This window comes from Neocloeon triangulifer, unplaced genomic scaffold (genome assembly GCF_031216515.1).
Source record: "Neocloeon triangulifer isolate White Clay Creek 2 clone unplaced genomic scaffold, ASM3121651v1 ptg000014l, whole genome shotgun sequence".
Taxonomy (NCBI): Eukaryota; Metazoa; Arthropoda; class Insecta; order Ephemeroptera; family Baetidae; genus Neocloeon; species Neocloeon triangulifer.
The window spans coordinates 14,237,688-14,261,840 of NW_026775556.1; the positions used below are offsets into that span (position 1 = coordinate 14,237,688).

Genomic DNA, 24,153 nt, shown 5'->3' on the forward strand with positions numbered 1-24,153 from the left:
TTTTCGATATGGAGAGCTCGTTTAATTTAATGAGCGAAATCGATTTGGCGTCGCTGACAGGTGTACTGCATGCAAGACTACGACATGAGCAGCGTCGAACATGAGGCGTTGTTACTGGTTGTCACGTCCACTTTCGGTAATGGTGACCCACCAGAAAATGGCGAGGTAAGCTGATATTTTTGCATAAATCATTTCTATTTTGGTCTGCAACGGAAAAGGTATTTCATTTCACTTTATCATTTCCACGATCTTTATTTCTTTAAAAAAAAACCATTGAGATTTCTTAAAATTATTTTTAGGTAGAAAATTTATTCAGCACGTCAGGTTTACAAGTAAGCAAACATACCAAAGAACACACCGAATTAAAGTTTTTTTTTCTTTAGTTTTCGGGTTAGACTTTGGTGGGCAGAACTTATACACATATGTATGAAATATACACACAACCCTCTCAACAAAGAACATTTTGTGCAAAATTGAAGGAATTTTACTTGAAAATGTTTCATTTCCTTGTACAGCTGGCAGGATTGCATTTAGGTCAATTTAAAATTTTTCATATATGTTCATAAAATGAAAGGTTTAGATTTCCGGGCTTGTCAACTGTAGCAGGAGGATATATATTCATATTGTATACTAATAATTTTTTTAATGTTAATTTATTTTTCTTTGTTGAGCGGGTGCATATTGCGTTCATAGCAGCCAATCTGGAGTTTTGTGAAGCATGCTTATTATTGTATTGCCTGTAGCAAAATTTGGGAATCTTATTATGCCACAACAGTTTGATTAGATTCTCTTCGTTGAGAGCCGCGGAGCAATATCCGTCCCTCACTCAATTATTACCGCTCGACTTTAACGTTGTGCAAGCTAATTTTCTTAAGTGCGAGTTTTATCGCCTCTTGCTGGCTTTATCGTTTGTTTGCTTTGGTTTGCTGGCCGAAATCGAGGCGTGCAATAAAAGTGATGTAAAAAGAGCAGACACAAAATAGACACTTTGTGTTTTTATTCACCCTGCTTACCTTTTTTGTTTCATTCTGATTGCAGGCGTTCGCGCAGAATTTGTACGCCATGAAAATGGACGAAGCGTCGGCCACAGGCGAAACGGACAGTATCAGGTTTGTGGCTTTTTTAGCAAAAGAGACGTGAAATTATTATTTTTTGCTCCAAAAACAGCTCCAATAAATCCTAATAACGCGACCCTTTATTCTATCAGCCGCCGCCGGCTCATTAATCACCATTATTTACCTCCGCAACGTCAATTTTGTGCCGTTCGCTCTTGATTCGATTAGCCCTCTTTTGTTTGTTGCCACCAAGAGCTAAATGTAATTTTCCGTCGCGGTGGTGGCAAACAAGTAGAAAGAATCTGATAACGGAGTAATTTGTGCACTTGCCCTATCCTTTCTGTTGCATTTGACACAAAAATTGATGTTCGTGCGGAGTTGTACGTTGAATTTACGAGCAAAGTAAAAGTTGCGGAGATGTTGGAACCTAAAATCAGAATCAAATTTGCTCAATTTCGGCAATAAAATATTTTATAATGTTTGTTTATTTATATGTTACTCAAAAATAAAAAAAGCAAAAAAGTTTTTCCTTTGTCAGCAATTTATTAAATTGGCAAAACAAAAATATTTATATAAAGAAAACAGCTGAAAATTGTTTTAACCGATTAAAATTAGGCCACTTTACATTGGTGAAAAGCTTTACGACCGAAATTGAAAGTAATTGGTCGATAAATCTCCAATTAAGCGCTGATAAAAGCACCTTGCCAGATAGCGGCATCCGTCTTTCTTTTCGCCCAAAACAATTAACCCGGTTGCAAAGCCGGCCCCGATTAAAACGCAATTAACGCCGGCTTTCCGACCCGCTCTCGGCAAACTCTGGTGCGCGATAATTTTCTGCAAAACACCGCCTGCGCTGCCGATCCATTAGCACGGGAGAGTTTTTCGGCTTTGTTTGCTTATGCAAAACGGCCGACGCGCAAGTCGTGCCGGTTGCCTACCGAGGAAGGAGCTATGACTCTTTTTTTTTCTGTCGCAGCAGAATGGGCACCTCTAAGTCCTTCATCAAGGCCAACAGCCAGGTGGACACGGAAAAGACGGTGGAAAAGAGGCCGCTTGATCGTCTGGACTCGTTGCGTGGCTCCGTCAGTGACGTCATGTCCGAGGACAACTTTGGGCCGCTAAACAACGTCAGGTAAAAAATAGTTTAAAAACCCTCCGATGAGTCAGTTTTATAAGAATTTATGTGCTCAGATTCTCCGTGTTTGCGTTGGGATCGAGCGCCTACCCCAACTACTGCGCCTTCGGCAAATACGTGGACAACCTGCTGGGCGAGTTGGGCGGCGAGCGGCTGATGAAGTTGGCCACCGGTGACGAGCTCTGCGGACAGGAGCAAGCCTTTCGTGACTGGGCACGCGAGGTTTTCACCGTAAGTGTAGAACTGCCCTTCGACCCTTTTCCGCCGCTGCCCTCATTTGCGATTTCGGTCACGCGCACAGTGTGCGCGGTCATCTGCCGGTTGTAATTATACGCCTGGAAATTAGTGCAAATCCAATTCCCTTTGCTTGTGATGACGGTTATTGTGAAAAGTGGCTGACGTGTCGTGTGCGTCACTTTTCACAGCTTTCGCAATCTGAATTAAGCCAATTTGCTATGTGTTTAGTCATATTAATTGCATTATTTTAAATAAAAAAACAACATCGAGTAGCCAGCATGCAAATAAAAAATTAGTATTAAAATATTAATTAATACAATTATTTAATAATTCACTAAATTAAAGCGCTTATTTCTAATTTTGGATAATCTTACATTTTTAAATAAAATTATTTAGAGTTTTTAGAAAAATTGTCAAATTAACGTCTACAGCAACATTCATCTACCGAGTAGACGATTTTTTTATCAAACTTGGTTTACTCCGTTGATTAAAAAAAATCCCCAGATATTGACCTTAATTTGACAAGTTTTTTAAATAGTCGCCTTAGTCGATGTGAGAATTTAGTTCTGCCTGGACTGAAAAATCTCAAAAAAATGAGATTTTCCAGTCCAAGCAGACCTAAATTTTCATATTTGTCTACGGAGAATTTTTAGAAAAATTGTCAAATCAACGTCAACAGCAACATTCCTCTACCGAGTAGACGATTTTTTTGAAAATTACGTCTCTGTTGACTATGTGAAAATATCTTACATATATGCTTAAAAAAAATTAAAATCTTTAAATAAAAGTTACTTAATTGCTGTGATAGCACTCGTAGTCAAACCTTTATTGTAGGAATTTTTTATAATTAATTAGAAGCAATAATTGAAGATGTAAACATTTCCAAAAAACTTTTTAAATTTAAATCAGAACCTTTTTCTTCATCCTGGTATTTAATTTTATGTATCTAATTTATTATAAATATTTTTTTTATAAAAAAATCCATTTCTGTTTAGATGGCTTGCGAAACGTTCTGCCTAGATGATGACGCGTCGCTGAGCGAGGCAACAAAGGCGCTTCGCTCGGAGAACATAAGTTCGTCAGCTGTCCGTTTTGCCGACATCTCTGCTGAGGAATCTCTAGTTGCTGGTTTGTACGAGCACGAAAAACGCCTGCGACTGCTTCGCATTAACAACCTTTAGTTTCACTTTGCTTTTTGTGTTCGTATCATAGTTGCCGCTGATCTTTTTACCCAATAAAGTTTTGCCTTCCGTTTTGCACAATTTTTGCGTTTATTTGCTTTGTAGAGAAGTTAGGCTTTTGGTGTGCACATTTTGCTTTTCGTCGCTTTCCACAGATGCAAAATGTGAACAAGAAAACAAAATTTTCAGGTCTGACTCGGGCGCACAACAAAAAGGTCAATGCGTGCAAAGTGCTGGCCAAGGCAAACTTACATGGAGAACACTCGCCGTAAGTTTTTACTTTAACTTTAAATTGCTTTTTATTACTAATGAAAAAAAATAAAAAATAGTCGAGCGACCATGCTATTGGAGTTGGCCTGCCCCATCAACATCAGCTACCAGCCGGGTGACCACGTTGGGGTCTTCCCGTGCAACCGACCGGATCTGGTGAACGGCCTTCTGGACAGACTTCGGCCAACAAATGCACCTCCAAATTGGTGCGACAAGCCTGTCCAGCTGCAGACTCTCAGCGAAAAACCTACTCCAAATGGTTAATTATTATCAATTTTTGTTTTAATAAAAAATGTGAAATATTAAACAGGTTTGCTGAAGAGCTGGGATTCGCACCCAAAGCTTTCTTCGGCGTCCATTCGTACCCTATTTTCTCGCTACTTGGACATAACGACACCCCCGGCACCATCAGTGCTTCGTCTCTTGGCAGCCACCGCCAAAGACGAGCAAGAGCGGATCGAACTGGACAAGCTTGCTTCCGTACGTACAAAATAAGTTTTCTCTTTTTGTATAAAGATTACATGGGAAGTAAGGGAAAATTGACACGCTCCCATCAGAGTTTCAAGTCTCGCGTCACTAATTAAAGATAATTTCGTTTTTCAGGCAGGCCTAGGAATAGTAAGGAACTCTTTCAAAATTCTCTAATTGACACGCAATCCGTTCTATCTCTCATTATCAAATTTCGAGTTTATTGCAAATTGTGGATTTGGACTGATGCCTGCGTTCGTATTTTTTATACTTTTATACTGTTGACTGATTTTTCCATTTGATCATAATTATTGTTGTTATTGTTGCGCTACATGGTACTTTGAACATGGCGATTTTAGCCATATCTGCTGCTACTTCTCTTTTGCGGAAAATGGTGTTCTGAGAGCTCATTCATAATTAATATTTGAATTTTGGAATCCACCTTGTAAATATTTTTCCTGATTGCTCAGAATTTTTGAACTGCGGTTTTTCGCACTTTTTAAGACTTGCCAGTATTTGCTAAAAATTTTGCAATTGAGCTTAATTGTTCTCAGCATGTTTCGTACTACAAATGTTTCGGTTTTATGAGAATGATCGATCTTTCCAATTCGAATTCATTTTGCCCACTTTTTCAATGCATGGACCTCTGAACTTTCTATCTATTCACAGCGGGGACGGGGATATTAACTTTATAAAAAGTATTATTAAAAATATTTATCATTGATATTGCTATCAATTAAATTAGTGATTTAAAAAAAAAACGTAATAAATTTGTAATGCTTATATATTATAATATGCAGATTTACAAAACAAATTAAAATAAGCTTGAAATTATTCAATTATTGCTTAAGAAAAAATCTGCATAAAATTATACTTCTGTTCCCTCTTTAATAACCGCCCGTTGTCCTCAACTCAGGATTCCGGTGCTTACGAGGATTGGCGACACTGGCGGTATCCGCACCTTCTTGAGGTGCTGCAGCAGTTTCCCTCTTGTCAGCCCGACGTGGCTTTGCTCGCGTCCCAGCTGAGCCCCCTGCAGCCGCGTTTCTATTCCATCTCGAGCTCGCCACGCGTCCACCCAGGCGCCATCCACATCACCGTCGCTGTCGTCTCGTACAAGGCGCAAGGTGGGTGCTGAACCGTGCGAGGTCGTTTGCAATTACACGCTTAATTTCAACCAGTTTTGCATGACTTAAAATATAAAATCGCTTGGTTAGCCGCGTTATCTGCGTAAAATTCACCACATGTCATAACTCTGTACCTTCACTTGTCACGCCACGTTAAAATTGAAATGTTGATTCTGAAATTGCAGGTGGAAATGGACCTACGCATTATGGAGTGTGCTCCAATTACCTGAAAGACTGTTCACAGGGAGAACTGCTGCATGTGTTTGTCAGAAGGTAAAAAAAACCTTAAAACTAGAAATATATTTATGCGAAAAAAATTAATTTTTTTTTTTTATAAAATTAAGTGCGCCTGGCTTCCACATGCCGGAAGACCCAATGCGTCCGATTATCATGGTGGGGCCTGGCACGGGAATCGCTCCCTTCCGAGGTTTTTGGGAGCACCGACGGGCTGAGATCGAGAACGGCAAGAAGGGAATGAAAGCGGGCCCGATGTGGCTCTTCTTTGGCTGCAGGAACAAGGAACTAGACTTGTATAGCGTCGAGAAAAACAATATGCTGAAGGCTAATGTTCTCCAGAAAGTGTTCCTTGCACTTTCCAGGGAAACTACTATTCCTAAGGTTAGTGTGTAAGATGAATTAAATTTTTAGTGCAAAAGATTCAAATTAAAAAAAAAAAAAAATAGTTTTTTTTTTAATAAAATGCGCACAATGGTAGTGATAATAATTTTCATGCTTCAATATTTGCTAATAGTGTGCCTTAATTATCATTATTAATACTAATTAGTATAATAGCACAGTAATTATAAACATTGATCACCATCATCAAATTTTTTCACAATTATTTCGATACTCTGATTATTGCTATAATAAACACTCAATAAAGCTGTTGTTAACAAATTACGGTGACCAAAAAGTGGCGACTGAAACGCCTGCAAATTGTTCGCAGACTTACGTGCAGGACCTGATTCGCACAGAGAGCGCCGCCATCTACAAGCAAATCGTGGTGCAGAAGGGCCACTTTTACGTGTGTGGCGACTGCACCATGGCTGAACACGTCTATCGCACATTGAAGGAAATCATCAAGGTGCATGGTGGCATGACTGACGCCTCCGTTGAGACTTACATGCTGCTTCTGAGAGTAAGCAAATTAAAAGAAATAATCAACAATTTATATTTATTATTAAAAAATACAGATATAAATCCACTTAGATGTTAACTTGAAATTAAAATTAAAAATTAGATTTGTTTTGCTTGAAAAAAAAAATAATTTGATTTATTTTAACGCTTCTGAATATTTACGAGCGCCTCGTACATAATTTCAACTTTTCTTATGTTACAAAGGACGAAAATCGGTATCATGAGGACATCTTTGGCATCACTCTGAGGACTGCCGAAGTCCACAGCAAGTCACGGGAGTCAGCTCGCATGCGGATGGCCTCACAACCCTAGTAGATACTCCCTCGACCCGGCACACAAGACACCAATATGAAATCCGCGCGATAATTCCCTTCAACGGCTCTAAATGATGAAAAGTCCTAAACTCGCTTACCCTTCTTCTCTAGTTATATGAACATGTTACTATTAATTTGTGTTGTTAATAGTAATTAATAAAATAATTTTACTGGCGTAAAAAATGATTCTTAAGACTTGTATTGAAGCGGATGAATTATTTATATATAATAATTATGTTACAAATAAGTTTTTAAAAGCCAAAGTAAATCTTTTTAAAGTTACGTCTTTAATCCGCAGGTTCTTTCACAATATTGTAAATAATTATTGTTATCTGTATGATTAAGGACACATTCATTTTTGGTAATGTTTATATTTGAATTCAATGATTTTACTATAATTATATTAAATTTAGCAATTTTCGGAGTGATTTCTCTTGATATATGATAAATATCCAATAATCACATGCAAAGAGAATCAAAACTATGCGCAATTCGGGATGTTGAAGTTGACCATGACTCTCTATATAGCAAAATGCCTCTATATTTAAAACTCCTTCAGCAAAATAAAACATTTTCTCGCCAACCATTCATATCATAAAAACTCACACAATTGATATATTGCTTGCAAAAAAGATAAATGGCCTCTGGTCTGCTAGAGTAATTACTTACTTGACTCGCCGTGACAATGATAAATTTATGAAAGTGGAGACCTTAGTATAAAACTTGACGGTCTTGCTCTCCTATCATCATCCGAGTGACAAAAAATCCCAATATTTTACCGCAGCCTCTTTTCTTTTGCAAGAAAAAGTACGCAACTGTTTAAAAACACTTAAAATATTGCATTGTAATGAATTACACAACAATAAAATTATTGACTCTGCGCAAAATGAAATTCAAATTTAATTTTGATGTTTTGCTTACAACATGAAATAAATGTGTGTCCTGTATTTACTTCCAGAATTTAATCAACATTTTTTTTTTTTTTTTTAAGTTGATTGCAAGCGAGATGTGAAGCAAATCGCTGACCACATACTGAACTGTAATAGTTAATTTTGCAACATCATCTGGTTACAAAATTGTTTCATTTTAAGGTTGTCTTGCCCATAATGCCTTTTAAGCTTTTTGTTCTCCAATTGTATAAGAAATAATAGAAGGGTTATTTCAAGATTGCTTCGTGACAAATTCAATAAGTATTTTGAAAGTGGACAATGAAAATAAGCCAGTTTTTTCCAAACAACAGAAATCTTCTGATGATAGCACTCTTTTTCAAACTTCAATTTGCTAGATTGGGCTATTGATATGCTACATTTATTTCAAGTGCACCAGAGATGTTCATTTTGATGAATTAAATTAATTTTTCTCATATTTTGGTGTTAACTCAACAAGTGTAAGATGGTAATTATTGCTGTTCATTGAAGAATCTCAGATAATAGACAATTTTACTCTGAATTTGCTTTATAAATCAATAAAATGTTTTTTTTATTTTTTATTATGATAGCATAACTTGCTATGCCCGCAGCAACAGTCATGACACAAGAAATTAATATTATGTTATTATTATGTGCTTCTATATCAACAACTCAGTGAAGCAGAACAATTTATTAATTTTATTTTACTATAAAGTAACAAAAAAATTTAATAAGGAAAATAAAAATAAGTGTCAGTAAAATATTAATAAAAAAATATTTAAAATTATAAAATAGTTTAAAAATGTGTTAATATTTTGATAATCATCATTCATTTTAAAAATATATGTCTAAATTTATCTCATTACGTTTTTTTTTTAAATAAGTTAGTTTATTAGCAGACCTCTGCTAGTTGTGATACCCTTTCTGCTCATTTTTTCAATTTAATTTTTTTTCATGTATGACTTGAGTAGAATAAACAACAATATTTTAATGTTTATTCTTTCAACTATATTTAAAAAGCATTGGCATTTTTCTCGCTTACAATCAGTTTAAAAATTTATTTGTAACTTTTTCCGATTTTTACTAAAATATTAGAGTTTTATGCTCTGTACTTTTAAATTATTTTGATATATGAATTATAAATTATATTTTAGTAAATAAAATAAAATCTGTTATCATTGCTTATGAAATTTTTAATTTTATTTAGATTATGATAATATAGCCGCGTAAGTAGCGCCTCTATGTTGTGGAGTTATTGTGGAGTAGCTTTCGACTGTCTCCGAGCGGCGCTGATCGCAGCCGTTCGCTCGTATTTCGGAATCAGTCAGTCGTCAGTCCGCAGACGAGAGTGCGACAGCCGGTGTTGTTGTTGAGCGAGTCTTGGTGCCGAATATCGATCGAAAACAAAGAGTCCAGCTGAGCAGCGCGAGTCCGCAGGGCGTGTCGTGCCGCTGCCCCGAAGCCCTTTTTTAAGGTGAGTTGCTGGGGGTGCTGGGCCCGAATTGGGCCCCTTCTGCCGAGGGGGTCGGGCGACGCCGGTGCGGCAGATGCGCGCCTTTGTTGGTTTGTTTTTATTGTGCTCGCGGGGCTGCGCGATATGGCAGGGCAGCGGGGGGTGCCGACGACGAGAAATGAAAAAAAAAATGGTTGGGTCTCCGAGCTGTAAAATATTATACACATGAGCTAAAAATTAAACGAACATTAAATAGTTATCACGTGATTAAAAAATTTTGCTGTTCTATTGATCCGTCAATTTGTTTTCGCAGACAGGAAGTTGCTTTTTATCATTATATAATTCACCCCTTCGTGTTCCACTTCAATTCGATTCGTCGATTTTTTTATTTTTTATTTTATAATTACACCATCGCGTGATTGGAGCAAACATAAAAATAAAACAGTCGTTAGTTGGAATTCTGCAGCTGCTTCGAGGGGGTTGAAATTTTAAATTTAGATTCGCGCTTCGTGAGAACTGAAAAGAAATAGAAAGCAGGGCTGTTGTCGACGGACTATAAGAGAAAAATACTCATCAACACACAGGTGCTTTTTAATCTATGATAATTAAAGTTCAGGTGAAATCATTTTTTGTTCCTCAAGAGCGCGTATTCTTCGGGCTGCAGCTAATTTCACAGATAATGCAAATTAGCTTTTGATTAGCAGTTCTGCTTCTGCTCTCATTATCAGTAAAAGCCGCGAATTTGATTAACATTATATAATTTTTATAACAAAAAGAAAAAAAATCTTAATTAAGTATTATTCTTGTTTATTTTCTGTATATTTTCAGTTCAATTTCAATATTACTATATTTTTTCCAATTGAAATTATAATTAATAGAAATTAATATTTAACTTCAAATCATATTTTTAAATTAATATTTTTTCATGTTGTTTTCTTTCTTAGTGATTTAGAAAACATTTACTTTATATTTTTTATACCACATAGGCACATAAATTTATTGCAAAATGTTTCTAATATCTTCAAATGTAATCTTCTTTTTTATTGATGTTCGAACCCATTTGTTTGTATCTTTTAAAAAGTTACAATTAATTAATTGTTGCAAGATTGAATGACAAAAGGTGATGCTTTCCAAGGTTATTATTGTCGTTGCCCTCTTCAGCTGCTCTTTGGGGACAGCTTGTTCGACTTTGCCATTTAAATCAACATTAATGTCCAAGGTAGATTCTACTTCAGTAGAGTCGATTCCAAGAAACTGTTTACTTCCTCAGGTCTTCATATGGCTTGGCGTCTTGGACTGAAAGCGAACTTCTTCCTCAAAAAGAGACAATCAAGATAGTTAGAGATAAGGGGGAATGAACTTTTTTTCCAAATAAAACTATAGCTTTGTGTTATTTAAGAAATTAGTTATTTTGGAATAATGTTAAATTGTTACATAAAAAATGGGAATGAAAAAAACCCTAATTTGTTTTGGTTAATTAAATTACGTGTTTTAAAAGGCATAGAATTTAAATAAATTTTTAACATTTAAATATTATTTATTAAATAAAAGTTTTTTTAGTATATATTTTGTTACATAATTTGTATTTAATTGTGACAATGAGGGCGATCAGAGGCCTAATCTGACCAGAGCTATTTTGGCTTGTTGCTATACAATGACCTTTTAAATTAATTTAACTGCAGCCAAAATGCTTAATGAGTAAAATTTGTGCTATAAAACCGTGTCTATGCAGAATCAGAGTCATTTTCACGTGCTATTTATGAAATTGTGAGCCAATAATAGAGAAACTTAAACAATCAAATTAACAATTTTGAGTGCTGAGATTGAGTTTAAAAAAAAATGAAAAGTACTAATTGTAAGATTAAAAATTTGTATATTATTTATGAATTAATTATGCAATATTTTATACTACTTTCAGTAAGTTCTAATTAGTAGCTTGTTTTAGATAAAAAAAAAATTCAATACGATTTGCAGAACTATTGTGTGGAATAAATTAACTTTATTAAGTTTAGTATTATTATTATTGCTATTTTTATTTGTGTGCCACACGTCAAAAGCTATAAAACCGCTTTGTGACAAGATGAATTTTCTTGATCTGCGTCCAAAAAATCTTGTGCTGCACTTCACTGTCGTCAGCCCAGCAATCTCGGAAAGCAAAACAAAAATAAACGCGTCCATCAGTCTCCGCGCGAAAGAGCGGCGACACATTCCTCACGCTCCTATTTTTTCAATGTAAAATGCGCCCAGCTGGACTTATTTATTTAATTGCCGATAATCGTCTCGTTTGACGAGTTTGGCTTTTTCTTTTGAACAAGCATTGATTATTTAATTTTAAACGCGTTCTGTTTTTCAATTGGAAAAGTCTGTGTTAATCAAATGCAGTTGCGCAACACGCGGCAGCGTAATTTCAATTCGAATCTCGCAGGTGCTGCAAGGTTGATGCTCGCTTCTTCCTTAAAAGGCGCCCGCTCGACACACTAACCATTAGCATACCTTGAAGGGGTCGACCTAGCTTTTTGTTCCTCCATCTGACGCCGCCGCGGATGCTGAGGTCGACGCGGGACCTTGCGTCCTTTTTTACATTCGCGCTCCTACTATTGTTGAGAGTAAGAAAAAAAACGGGATTCGGTATGCGTTGATTTGAAAGGACCCGGAGAGAGGAAGATGATCATCACTTTTCTGGTACTTCTGGCCGGCGGCGGGTGTAGAGATTTTGAGAGCGATCTGTTTAGACAGTTTTACGACCGCGTCCGACTAGGAAATGAGCTTTGAAATTTATCAGAGGGAAACTGCTGGAAACCACGCAGGAAATCCCAGTCAGTCAGAAATTGGCAAAAAGATAACAAGCGAGACTTTTGATATTGAAATGTTGTTAATTAATGTAATTAATAAAAAATATTTCCACAAATTAAAATTATTTAAACATTACAAGACTTTAATTTGGTTGAATTTGGTGTTTTAAAAATAGCTAAATAATACAATTATGCGTTTAGACGTTAAAAATATCATGAAATAAATTACAAATTTTATTATTATTTTTAATTAACATACAGAAGTTTTTTGTTATTTCATTCTATATTTTTTTCTCTTCCAAGAATAATTTCATAATAGGAATAATAAATGTAAAAACAAAAACCGATAAGTTTACTCTGCTGTGAAATAATCAAAAGTCCTTATCTGTCACAATGAAATATGTGAGTGTTTTAAAAGCTTTGCTCTAAATAAGTCCATAGTTATCATTTAATGAGTGCTTAATTATTTTATAATCTCTTTATACAATATTGAATATTCAGCACGAACCAAATTTTATTTGCTCAAAACAATGCAATTTATAGGTGTTTAAGCTTTTTACCCAAGGGCCCCTTTAATGCGTTCAGAGTTTTATCTCGCACTTCCAGCTAAAACCATTAAGCCACTTTAAATATAACAAACTGGCCGGAGAATTAGTTTTATCAACGTACCACTTTTATCAACATTGCTTCCTTTCAAAACCTCGTGTGTAAGAAAATTGTGTATTTAATTCCATATTGGTCTCTAATTAAAGCTGTAAATTCGCTGAAAAATCGTGGATTGACGAAAATCGTGACGACGGATCAGGGGCTGCGCGGCAAAGTGCAAAAGAAAACGTGCACATCCCGGAAAAATCTATTGTTTACAAATAAACAGTCGCGATTCACACTAAAACTCTGCGATTCTCGGGAAGCTATAAAAGGAAACAATGACTAGAGAGAAGCGGCGTTACGGCTATGATTTTTAGAAATCCGCCGGGCGCGCGATATGTTCCGACGGTGAAAAAGGAGGCGGAGGCTGAGAAAAAATAATTTGGTCGCGATCACTCGTGCATTACCTCGGCAGCACCCAACACAACTGGCTGCTCAAAAGCTCAAAAGCAGTGCTCAGCGGAAAACCGAGCACTGTAAACAAATCCTCGGTTGAATCGGATGGGAAACAACAAGTCAATGAAATTGAATATTAACTCCAACAACGTGCACGAAGGAATTGTCACTTGATTTGAACTCTCAGGTGTCATTCTCGCGTCTCTGGTGCTCTTCCCTTTTCGCTGATGTCCCACTTTTGTGATTTGCTGCTCAGGACAACAGTGGCAAAAAATGATGTTAATATAATATTTGCCTGGCGCATTCGCACATCATTAATTGATGCTTGACATCAAAATCACAAAAAGAACATCTGCAGAACTCAAATAATAATATGAAGTCGCCAAAATAAAAGCCAGCTAGACCTACAGATAATTTAATTGATTAATATTTTTTAATGAAATTTTATAAAAATTAAAAAAAAAATTCTTAATGCCTACACAATAATAGAATTCCCATGAGCAAGTCGTATAAATTGTAATGTACCTGAACATTAATTTTAATTTCAATTGTTACGTTGTATTGTAAAAATGTTAATTTTTACTGAACAGGTTTTATCGGTTTTATAACTGCAGCCCTGTTGGTACAAAGAGCAACAACAAAAACCTGATGGGTTGAACGAAAAATTTGATACACATTAATTTAAAAAAAAACAGAGTGCCCGCACACAAGTGGAGAAGATCGGGTGTCACCCTCGTTATTCACTCCTCTCGTGGAGTGGGTAACGAATCCACTCAGAATATTTGCATTAAAATAAAAAGCAACAGTGCCTGACTCAAAGCGATTATTTTTTATATTCTTTGTCTTAAAATTGCATATTTTAATAACATCTGAATTGAGCATATATTTGAATGATATAAATTATTTTTATCTCTTACTTAATGACTCTTTATTCAGTTTTTAGTGTTAATTTTTTTAAGAAAAAATATCAAAAATGAAATTACAACAGTAAGAATTTCAAAGAAATCTGTATAATATACAAAAATTAACCGCAAGTTTTTAATTAGAAGAAAACGAATACAGTAATTAAGTAATTAATTCTTATTCTATTCTTAATTAGATGAACTATTTTAGTTTATAGAACCGTATTCGTGGGCGTTCGTTTTCACACACACTGCATGCTTTACGGGACAAATCTGCGTGTGAGATTGTTCTTGTGAGAACTACCCGATTTGAAATTCAATTTTTTTTCATGCCATAGGTTTAATAAATGGTGTGTCAAAAAGTCATTCGGAGCCATTCGTGAGAGCGATTCTACACATTTCCCAGAGCAGAAGCGAGAAATGGTCGCGCGCGCGCGTTCACGCAGTATAATTTGAAATTAATTCGGCAAAGTCAACGCTCGGGCGTGTACTGCGAGATTGGGCACCGCGATAATTATTTTTAAGGCGGGTGCCGTGATGCGAGTGGCAGAAATTAATTCTCTGCGGCAATTAGCGGCTTAGAGGATTTTATTTTGTACGGATTCATCGAGTCGGAGCGCGGCTCGGCGGAGATATCGTCGAGTGTGTGCGATAATTGGTACGCCCGACCGCAAGCAAGTCCTATGCAATGTATCCTTACGTTGGTGAGGTTGAACGGAGCCGCAGCTGGTCGGCCAAAGCGTCTCACTTGATCGATCATTCGGCTTCACGATCCACGACTCTGACTTGCCGATCGATCGAGAGAAGATGCCTCGTGCTGGAGGAGCATCAAATTTAGCTCACGGTTCGAGGGCATCAAATTGAAACAAAGAAAACCATTCTTCTTATATTTAACTCTTGCAAATACATTGACAAGAAATCAATTAGATTGCAACATTTAATACAATTTTGAAGATTATAATACATAATTGCACCTAAATATTTGCGTTTACTTGGGGTTCAATGATTTCATTCTGTCAATAAAATTGTGTCTGAGTAATAAATTGTAGGATAAAAATAATAATTTATTTACATCTTCTTTCTCATTACTAAGATTCTGCTAAGCAGCTAAGGTTGAGGGTGATCCTGATATTTTTTCTGTGCTGCATCCTCACTCCTAGTTGGCATAGTCAAGAGTCAAGTGTATTTTCAACAATTAAGAGTCATTTTGGGGGGGAATCGGATATTTTAAACACCATTAAATTTAAGACTTGATTTGACTATGTCCATTCCAAAAGGAGTTTAGCTAACTTAGCCATTATCAAAACGTTTCAGGAAAATTTTTTATAATTACAGTAAAAATTTAAAAATGTTGAATTTAAGGCATTTAGATTGTCTGTATATCCATCAACCTGAACTACTCCTACTTCCAAGGTTATTAAATAAATGAAATAAATTTTACGCTTCCATGATCATTTTTTTAGGTGGGCGAGGCAGTTATACTTTAACAGAGCAGCATCATTGTTGAAAAAAAAATTTAAAAAAAATAAACAATGATTCTTTCGAACTGCTTTTGATGTTTGTTTTTTGTTTCCTTTCTTAAAATCCCATGCAAGTGGTGCGGTGCCGTTTTATTAGCAATTCAGTTTCCCTCCTATTCCTCATTAAAAAAAAATAAAAAAAAATAAAATCAATTCAGTTACTTTTACTTCATAAATCTCTCCAAAGCTCCAAAAGGTCCTTCTTTAAAAATAAAAATTATAAATCCAGGCTGCTAAATTTCAAGACTAGAAACTTCTATTCTTTGACGGTAATGAAAAATTGAACAAATACGGATGTTTTCCTTGAGCCCGTGTTCAAACTTCCTTACAAAGTCAACCTCGGTTCAGATTTACATGCCGTAAAACAAATTTATGGCTGTAAGTGTACGTTCGTATATAAATAGTGGCCCGGTCGATCTTGAACTTGGCGCTGCAGGTTTCTCTGCTCCGCTCGCTGACCGTCGATTAATTTGACCAGCACCCTGCAGGCAAGGCTGCTCTGATTAGAAAAGTGCTCTCGCAGCGAGCTGGAAATCGAAAAGCCAACCTCAAGCCGCCATTCCTTATCGCTGCCGGATTCAAATAAAGCTGGAAAGGCTTTTGTGCCGAATCGGAGGAGCGAAACAACTTATTTCTGTCTCGCGTGACTTATCAAAATTACAACGCTTCGGAGACGAGCAATGCAGTCTTTTGCCGCATTCGAATCGCTTTAATGCGCCATTTGCACCACTTTGAAGTAAATTCGGGGAAAAGTCATGAATTACAAATTGAAATGGAACGAAACACGGAATTTGACGAAATACCAGGTCTTTGTGGATGGAAATCTGACAAACGCTTTTCATCTCCAGCGCAAATCAAATCTGAAATTATAAACGCCTTTTAAATTTTCCTCTTTTTTTGGTTGAAATTTTCTGGTCTAAAGAATTTTGAATTGCACGCCAATAAAATAAACATAGCCCGTTTCAAAAAGCCACAATAATGTCGTTGGGCAAAGCAGGCCTTTCGGTACTTCAAGAGCGAAAGGCTCATTAGACAGGCAAACGGCAACAAAGCCATCATTTTCCCCCAGAGAAAGACACACTTGGTTGGCTCTGGTCCCGACCTCAACTCGCCCAAAGTCTCCCCCCGGCCAGAGACTCGCCGACCCCGCCAGCGCTCGTAATTAGCGAAAACGCGCACGTGGTGCTCTGCCGCGATAATTGGACGAGCAGCAGCACTCGTGCTAAATCGACGCGCTAACACGATTACTTCTTGCGGCCCCTCTCTTTGCACCTGCCAGCTTTGGTAAAATATCTGGGGCTTAAACGACGCACAGTTCTTTTTAAAAATTTTAACCAATATATTATTCTTATTATATTAGTTTTTATTTTTGTTTTATTATGCTTTATATTTTTTCACGGATTAAAAATATGTTGTTAGATTTTTATATATTAAAATTTATTTTGAACAAATTTCTGTCTTTTCTGAAGTAAATACTAGTTAATTAGTGATAAATCGGTTTAAAACATTTCATATAATTTTCTTAGTCATGGGTCATGGTTCGTTAAATCTGGAAACATTTTTCAAAAACTTCACTTTCTATATCGGATTGGGATAGTAATTAACATTATTAATTTACACTATAATACCTTATATGGAATGGTATGTATAAGATACAATTTAAAATTCTTCATTTTTTTCTACACTTGCCTTAGTATTCTGCTGAATTCCAAACGAAAAGATTTCTCTTGTTTTTTCTTCTTATCAAATAATATGATGAGTGATAAATAAATAAAAGATCTGAACCATCCAAATCAACTCGATACATTTTATGATCTTTCTCTACACATTTCTGTCTTTCGCAGTTTCATAACACGCAGTTTGACAGCGTCGAGGCAATCTAATTCACGTTCATCTGCGTCGTTCTGCTGGAGTCTTAAAGCCGTGTTACATGATTGAGTGACGGGATTAAAGGCTGCAGCCCTTCTACGCTGTCAGCCTGTTGTTTAACAAGCACGCGTGCTCTGCATTATAATTTTTATCAGCCGAGTGGGTGGTTACACGGGTGGACGGAAGCGCGCTTTCTCATGCACCAGACGTGCAGAGGTGTGGGTCCTTATTCGGACAAAAATCCCACCATCTACCTTGGACCGAATCCAAATCAAAATGTAGATCGGCCGCAAATAAAAGGGATCAACAGCGTTGATGAATCCCAAAGTAGTCGTGATATTCGTCAGCGGCGCTAAATTTGGATCAACAAAGCCGCAGATTCGCGCAGACAAGTCGCTTTGTCGCCAGGAAAAAAATTACGAACCACTCGAGCGACAAATTCGAACTTTTTGCTAAAAGGCAGAAGATCCGCTCTCGCTCTCCCCGGATCCGTGCGTTTGACCTTGCGCAGGTTGTGTCGCAAAGGTCGTTGCAGAAATAATTGTGATTGCGCCTGATTTCACACACGTGGACTTTTGTTCAATTCATGCGGGTGGGAAAACAATGCAGTTTCCGTCGCAGCAACTTTCGCCACTTAAAACCAAGTAAAATGCTTGTAAATTAAATGGCTGTGCAAGGCTGAGTTGGACATAATTATTTAAGTTACTCTCAGCAATCCCATATGTTAATTTTGCTCCGCTTTGATATTGCGTGGTTTGCCAAATTCAAACAACTACAGGTTTATATAGATGCTGAAAATTTTCATCCTTGGGCGTTTTTCTTTTTTGAGATGTGAAACACATGAACAACTTTTCATTAAACCTGCTGTCATGCCTTTTTAAGAAAATTAACAATGTCTTTGACCCCGACTTGACTAAAATGGGTAGATCCTCGGTACTCATTGCGCGCGATGATTCACTCAATTGAACCTTGGCGATGAAATAATCCCCTGCTGACCACGACATTTTCTTTTCTCTTTGGGGTCAACGCGATATTTTTATTTGACGAGACTCGTGATTGGTGAAGGTGTTACTTTTTTCTCGATTTATTCGCTAATGTTTCATAAACAGAGCTGCTGGTCGGGTAAGTGAGTCATGCTCTGGTGGGTTCAGCAGGCGCGGCCTTAAAAGTACACTTGACTCTTTGCGGGGGTGAATTTTTTACATGTTATTTTTCTCGCTTTCAAATGGAGCTGACAACCGACGGCACCGCTCGTTTGTTCGCCCAGCCATTAATTAACATTGAATGGCTCTATTTAGAAAGGGAGAGAGGTCGCGCGCGGTTGACACAAAACTAATACACAAAGATGAGATGCTGCTCTTTGTTCGACAAATGACAAACTTTTAAGGCCTGCTTTGTATTTAAATTTTATTCCTCGGCATTTTGTGTGGGACCATTATTTAAATTTGAAAAACGGTCACTTTGAATAATTCATTGCCATCCAATTGAAAAACATATTTTGAGAACCTTCATAAACCGTTGAAGATATTTTATTTTGTATCATTTTTTAATGGTATTTTTACACCGCAGCTTGCTGCTATATATAATGAAACGCGAGCATCCGAAAGTCATCTTGAGCGCCGACATACTCTACTTGACGTCCGCGTTTCGAATTTCCATTATTCTCCGCGCTGGCTGGGTTTCAGCTTTTTCAATCGTCAATGTCAACTTTTTGCGATTGTTACCCGACAGATCTGGGTCGGAAACGTTACCTCTTGTGGAAATTGTGACGAAAAACGACAGCGATCGATGTAAAAATAAACTTGCGCCACTGAAGAAACCTTCTTCAAACGGAGAAATTAAAATTATTACTTAATTAACCACAATAATTCGTGGCGTAATAAATTTCATTTCATTGTTGCAACTCTGGTATTTTAATAGAGTTCATTATCTTATATTAAAACGTCAATTATATCCAACACAAACTTAGCTCTCATATTTTAAAATCTCCTTTTTTTTGCAGAAATACTTATAGTTTTTTTATGTTATTTAAAAAAAAATATTTTTTTATGACTTTTATATTTTAGAAGATTGATTTTTATTTCATTTTTTTATTCCTAACGATAATTTTAGGACTAAACAAGTCCAGCCAATTTTTGAAAAAAAGGTGCTTTTTAGATTAATTGCTTTAGCTGAAGCATAAGTTTGTTAAAATCGATTTTGTACTCTATATATGAAAAATTGTAACTTGAAGTGAAATAATTCTGATTTTAATTAGTTTTCTGAGCTTTTTTTTATTAAATTTAAATTCATGTCGCTCTGTTACATGATATTCACCACCTCTTTAACTACTCAATCTCCAATAAAAAAACTTCTGCAACAATAGAGCACTACTCATGCTCTGTGCTGACATTTCGCTCTTTCACTGCGCACTCCTACTCTCGCGAAATAGGTCAGTCTGCAACTTGTACTGATCGAAAACTCTCCGTTTCGTTGCAGAGAAATGCAGCTGCGACGGTAGGTCATGGCTGAAGCGTCGTCTCCAGGGCCCGATGGGGTCCGCGCTGGCAGTGACAGCGGCGTCGAACTGGCGCTGACCACTGTCGACGGTGGATACACCAGCGGGTTGGAGTCGCTGGCTTGCGGGGGTGGCACCTCGTGCGAATCAAGCCTGCAGAGTTTTTCTGGCGACCTCACCCTGCACAACCTTGAACTTGGCAAGGCCAGCCCTTCAAGCAGCTTGTCACCGAGTTTGCCAAGCCCTGGCTGCCAATCTTTGAGCTTGTCGCTCAGCGCTCCCAAACTTATGACCAGCTCACTCAAATTACCTTCCAAACGCTCAGAGTCAAAGTAAGTGATAAAGTTCTTTAATTATTACAATTACTGTTTTGCCGTAAAATACAATTTGCTATTTTTTAGGCTTGCTAGTTAAAGTTATTCAGAAAAAAATAAACATTTTATTGCTGCATAGTAATTTAATTGAACTATTACATTTTTAGACAGATTCTAATCTTGTGATAAATTTTAATTTAATATATTAAAAATTTAAAGAAAAATTAACGTGTCATTATTTTTGTTTAAATTTAAATAAACAATAAAGTTAATTTTCAAATTGTTGCAGGACTTCCAGCTGCAAAAGTTTGAACACCCGTCGCTCAGAGCCACGCAGTCTTTCCCAAAGCCGAATGCCCACTTTGGACGATGGCCGTTGGCCGTCGGTGAACAGCAGGGCGGCCAAAAAGTCGGCAGGCGCACCTTCCAATACTGAGCGCCGTTCTCAGGCGCGTCAGGAACGCGTCCACACAACTCAGCAGCAGCAACAACAACAACAGCAACAATCTACGCTGGACAAGTACGCCACTCTTCCGCGAAAAGCGCGCCATGTGAAGGTGACAGCGCCAGTCGAAAGTGGGCCCAGGTCTCTCATCGGCCTTAGCACCGTCAGTAGGGAGCCCAGCCTCAACAGAGCAGCCAGTCTTCGCAGGCAAAGGAATGCCCCCAACCACAGCGCGTAAGTCATTAATTATTAGTAAAAATTGAAAATTAGAATTACTTTTGAATTATATTTGGTAAAAGTGACGCTCAGCAGTAATCAACAAAATAACCTTTTTGCTATTAAAGAGCTACATAGTTCATTGATAATGCAGAATTTATATTATTAATTAAATGCTTGGAATCACTAAAAATTACCCTACAACTTTTTGATTTAATTTTTTTCCGCAAATTTTAAATAACTTTGAGGGTTTTTTTAAAATGGTTCATTTAAGAAAAAGCAATAACACCTCAAATCACCTGTTGCGTCAAAATTAATTTATTTTATAACACCCAAAATGCAAAATGTTAATGGAAAGGTTCGCCCGGTTTCATTTTTCAAAAACTTCACCATTTAATTTGGCACCTGTTTCTGAACAATTTCATTTAAAATCCCTACATTCACAATAAAAGTTGGTGTCACACCTAAATAATTAATTCGTCTTCAAAATTAAATAACTCCCGTCACCTCTGAAAACAATAGAGAATAATCACGTCTCAATCTTTTCTAATTACAAATTTACAAAGATGAGCACCACCCTTTGCTTGACCTCATTTCCATTCTGCCCCTTTGCCGTGGGAGCAGGAAGTTGCAAAGTCAATTATTCATTCAGATAAAGCAAGAGTGTTTGGTGTGGCTCCACTCATTTATGAAAATTCGCCAAGCATTATAACAGCTCCGTGCGCGGCAGCCTCACCCTTCCAGCAAAACTTAATTTGGCGCTTCCTGTTTGCCACAGAAGCAGCGGCTACAGATCTGACGCTGAAGACGTCTCTGGGTCTTCGGTGCGCTCAAAGAGTTTGACCAGGTGTCTGCCTTCCTACCCAGGCAGACGCAAGAGACCGACCACTTTGAAGGACGTAGGCGCCCAGACGGTCCGGACAGACCCCAGGTCGCCAGAGGTGTGTGACAAAATCAATCGAACGTGCCTTGCAAGTAAATTGTCTTCCTTCTCGATAGGATATGGAAGCGCAGCTGTTAGAATTGACGGCAGAGCACGACAAGCTCTCCAGAGAGGTGGACATCAGTATTAAAAGTCTGCTGAAAGAAAAAGAGGCCCGGCAAAAATTGCAAGACGACGTGGAGACGGCCAACAAAAGAATGCTGCAGATGCTTGGCCGAGATGCGACTGGTAGATTTCTGCTTTTTTTATTCCTCCTCTCCTCATAATCTATTTCTTTGATCCAGAAGCGGCTTCACAAACGAATCTGCTGGCAGAGATTGAGACCCGGCTGACGGCCACGGCCGAGGTTGCTGCCAAGAACCACAAAGAGCTCTCAAAAGCACAAAAAGCCCATAGGACCCTGACTGAGGTAAGATGATAAACTGCGTAGTAGTGATTTGTGTATTCACGATTGCGTCAACAGGAGGTGGAAAAGGCAAAAGAAGCTGCTTCTATGTCGAACCAGCAGTATTTGGACCTTCAGGAAGAGTCCAATGAACTTATAGATTTCTTAACTGCTGAAAAAACTACATTGGCCGAGTCGCTGAAGGAGGCTGAGGACAAAGTAAAAAAAAAAAAAATTGATGAATTTTTTATTTTTCTATTTAATGTTGTTTATTTTTCAGATTGTGAATTTGATTGCACAAATTGAAACTAAGGATAAAGACATTGAAAGGCAAAAAGATGAATGCAGGCATTTAGTAAAGCTCAGTGAACAGAGGAGGTATTAAAACAGCTTCTTTTGTATGCAATTGTTAAAAAATATATTCCCAGGCAAGAGATCCAAGCCCTTCAAGCAAAACTTCAGTCCACTGAGCGTCTTTTGGTGTCTCAAGGAGGTACCACGACTGCTGCATCAGTAGCCCTGGACGAGCTCTGTTCCAGGCTCGAGTCTCTCTTGCCTTTCTCCGAGTTGAAGGAACAACACAGCCACTCTCCGTCGCCAGCTATTGAAGCTAATTCTTCCTCCGATGACAAAGACAAGCAAAGACCTCTTGTAGGCAGTGAATCGCTGCAAGACCTGACCAAGGCCATAATTTCGTGCCAATCGAGCCTCGAGCCGTCCGCTGAACCTGAGGAGCCAACGGCACACAGCCCTACGCTGACTGACCAGGCGTCCGAGCTTGACAAACTTGTGTCCAAGGTTTCTTTTGCTTTCCAAAATATAATCAAACAGCGGGAGCAAAGTGCTAAAGAGGCAAATGATTTAAAGTGAGAGGAATTAAAAATATTTATTTGTTTCAATCATATTTAATTATTTATTTTATGGTAGGTTGAAGCTCGAGTCTGAAAAGAAAGCGTTGATCGAGGCAAATCTGCAGCTTGAAGAAAAACAGCATAAAATGCAGCAGCTTGAGGCAGCCCAGCGGTTGGCTCATAAAACTAGTACTGATGAGGTGAAATTTTAAAAAACACATAAAATTTATTTGGTGATCTTTTAAAATGTGTTTATAGATATCGACACTGAAGGCAATTTTGAATGAAAAGGAAAATCAAATTTCTTTGAAGTCCTGCAAAGAAAACAGCAATTTGCTTGCTAACTGGAAAGTAGCTGCTGAAGAACTCAATCGACAGTATTTGGTCATTGACAAAGCACTAGATGTAATTTAAAATTTTATTTCTAAATTTTTAATTTCCAAATCTCTAATGAAATTTAGGTGCTGCACAAAGAGCAGGATTTTGTTAACAAGAATCCAGAGCTGGCAAAGCTGCAGGCTGAGTTGGAGGAGACCAACTTCCGTTGCGTTACACTTCCAGCATTGGTGCCCGAAGAGTTGGTAACCAATGGTGGAAGCAAACGGCATGATGCCAAAATCTCGCCATCTGTCCACGTGCCCGAGACTGTCAACGGAACTGCATAGATTTTAAGCTTCACTCTCAATCTCTTTCGAGAAAGTAGACCCTGTACCACTAGATGTACTATGTGTAGGATTAAGTTTAAAAAAACATCGAGCTTGGATAACCACGTGCAGTGGCACAAAAAGTTTTAAATCTGCTATCAATTTTTATTTTCTGATCAATTTCAGTTTTATTTATTAGGAATTAACTTTTTTGATTCCCACCCCAATCAAAGTAAATTTTAAGCTCATTAGAAATGTGATCAGAAATTTTCGTGTCGATGTTGGGGAGCCAACGATATACTTTTAGATGTAAAGAGTGTATGCTTTTTGTGCTTAGTAAGCTGAATGAATCACAATTTTATTCCTCAATACTACCAATAAAATTAAAGGATAAAAATACTTTATAGTTTTTTACTGTACGGTCACCTTTTTCTCTTTTTTTCCAA

The 24,153-nt window shown here is 37.3% G+C and overlaps 2 protein-coding genes across 9 annotated transcripts in view; both read left to right on the top strand.

The window, feature by feature from the left end:
- The window catches only part of LOC132201400 (nitric oxide synthase-like protein), a 39,783-nt gene extending 31,876 nt beyond the window's left edge, over positions 1 to 7,907 (top strand). Inside the window, exons 13-27 of one of the 7 annotated variants that reach the window (XM_059627553.1) lie at positions 61 to 165; positions 300 to 332; positions 1,039 to 1,109; positions 2,032 to 2,187; positions 2,247 to 2,421; positions 3,423 to 3,555; positions 3,798 to 3,876; positions 3,938 to 4,137; positions 4,189 to 4,358; positions 4,482 to 4,496; positions 5,263 to 5,473; positions 5,659 to 5,746; positions 5,818 to 6,091; positions 6,420 to 6,611; positions 6,815 to 7,907. In XM_059627553.1, coding sequence (XP_059483536.1) covers positions 61 to 165; positions 300 to 332; positions 1,039 to 1,109; positions 2,032 to 2,187; positions 2,247 to 2,421; positions 3,423 to 3,555; positions 3,798 to 3,876; positions 3,938 to 4,137; positions 4,189 to 4,358; positions 4,482 to 4,496; positions 5,263 to 5,473; positions 5,659 to 5,746; positions 5,818 to 6,091; positions 6,420 to 6,611; positions 6,815 to 6,922 — 2,010 coding nt within the window. In that variant the 3' untranslated portion in view covers positions 6,923 to 7,907. Of the gene's footprint in view, positions 1 to 60; positions 166 to 299; positions 333 to 1,038; positions 1,110 to 2,031; positions 2,188 to 2,246; positions 2,422 to 3,422; positions 3,556 to 3,797; positions 3,877 to 3,937; positions 4,138 to 4,188; positions 4,359 to 4,481; positions 4,601 to 5,262; positions 5,474 to 5,658; positions 5,747 to 5,817; positions 6,092 to 6,419; positions 6,612 to 6,814 lie in introns of those variants that run through there. The other 6 variants (XM_059627554.1, XM_059627555.1, XM_059627556.1 and 3 more) reach the window with 6 other exon arrangements.
- Positions 7,908 to 9,165: 1,258 nt separating this feature from the next.
- Positions 9,166 to 24,115, top strand: LOC132200344 (myosin heavy chain, non-muscle). 2 transcript variants are annotated; one of them, XM_059625746.1, is made up of 12 exons: positions 9,166 to 9,306; positions 19,891 to 20,241; positions 20,513 to 20,902; positions 21,663 to 21,825; positions 21,884 to 22,055; positions 22,115 to 22,236; positions 22,291 to 22,431; positions 22,493 to 22,590; positions 22,641 to 23,078; positions 23,140 to 23,263; positions 23,322 to 23,468; positions 23,525 to 24,115. In XM_059625746.1, the coding sequence occupies exons 2-12, from the start codon at positions 19,916 to 19,918 to the stop codon at positions 23,726 to 23,728; spliced, it is 2,325 nt and encodes a 774-aa protein (XP_059481729.1). In that variant the 5' UTR covers positions 9,166 to 9,306; positions 19,891 to 19,915; the 3' UTR covers positions 23,729 to 24,115. The 2 variants fall into 2 exon arrangements, with proteins under 2 accessions (XP_059481729.1, XP_059481728.1); XM_059625745.1 differs by having other exon boundaries at positions 22,112 to 22,236; positions 23,525 to 24,114.
- The last annotated feature ends 38 nt before the right edge of the window (positions 24,116 to 24,153 follow it).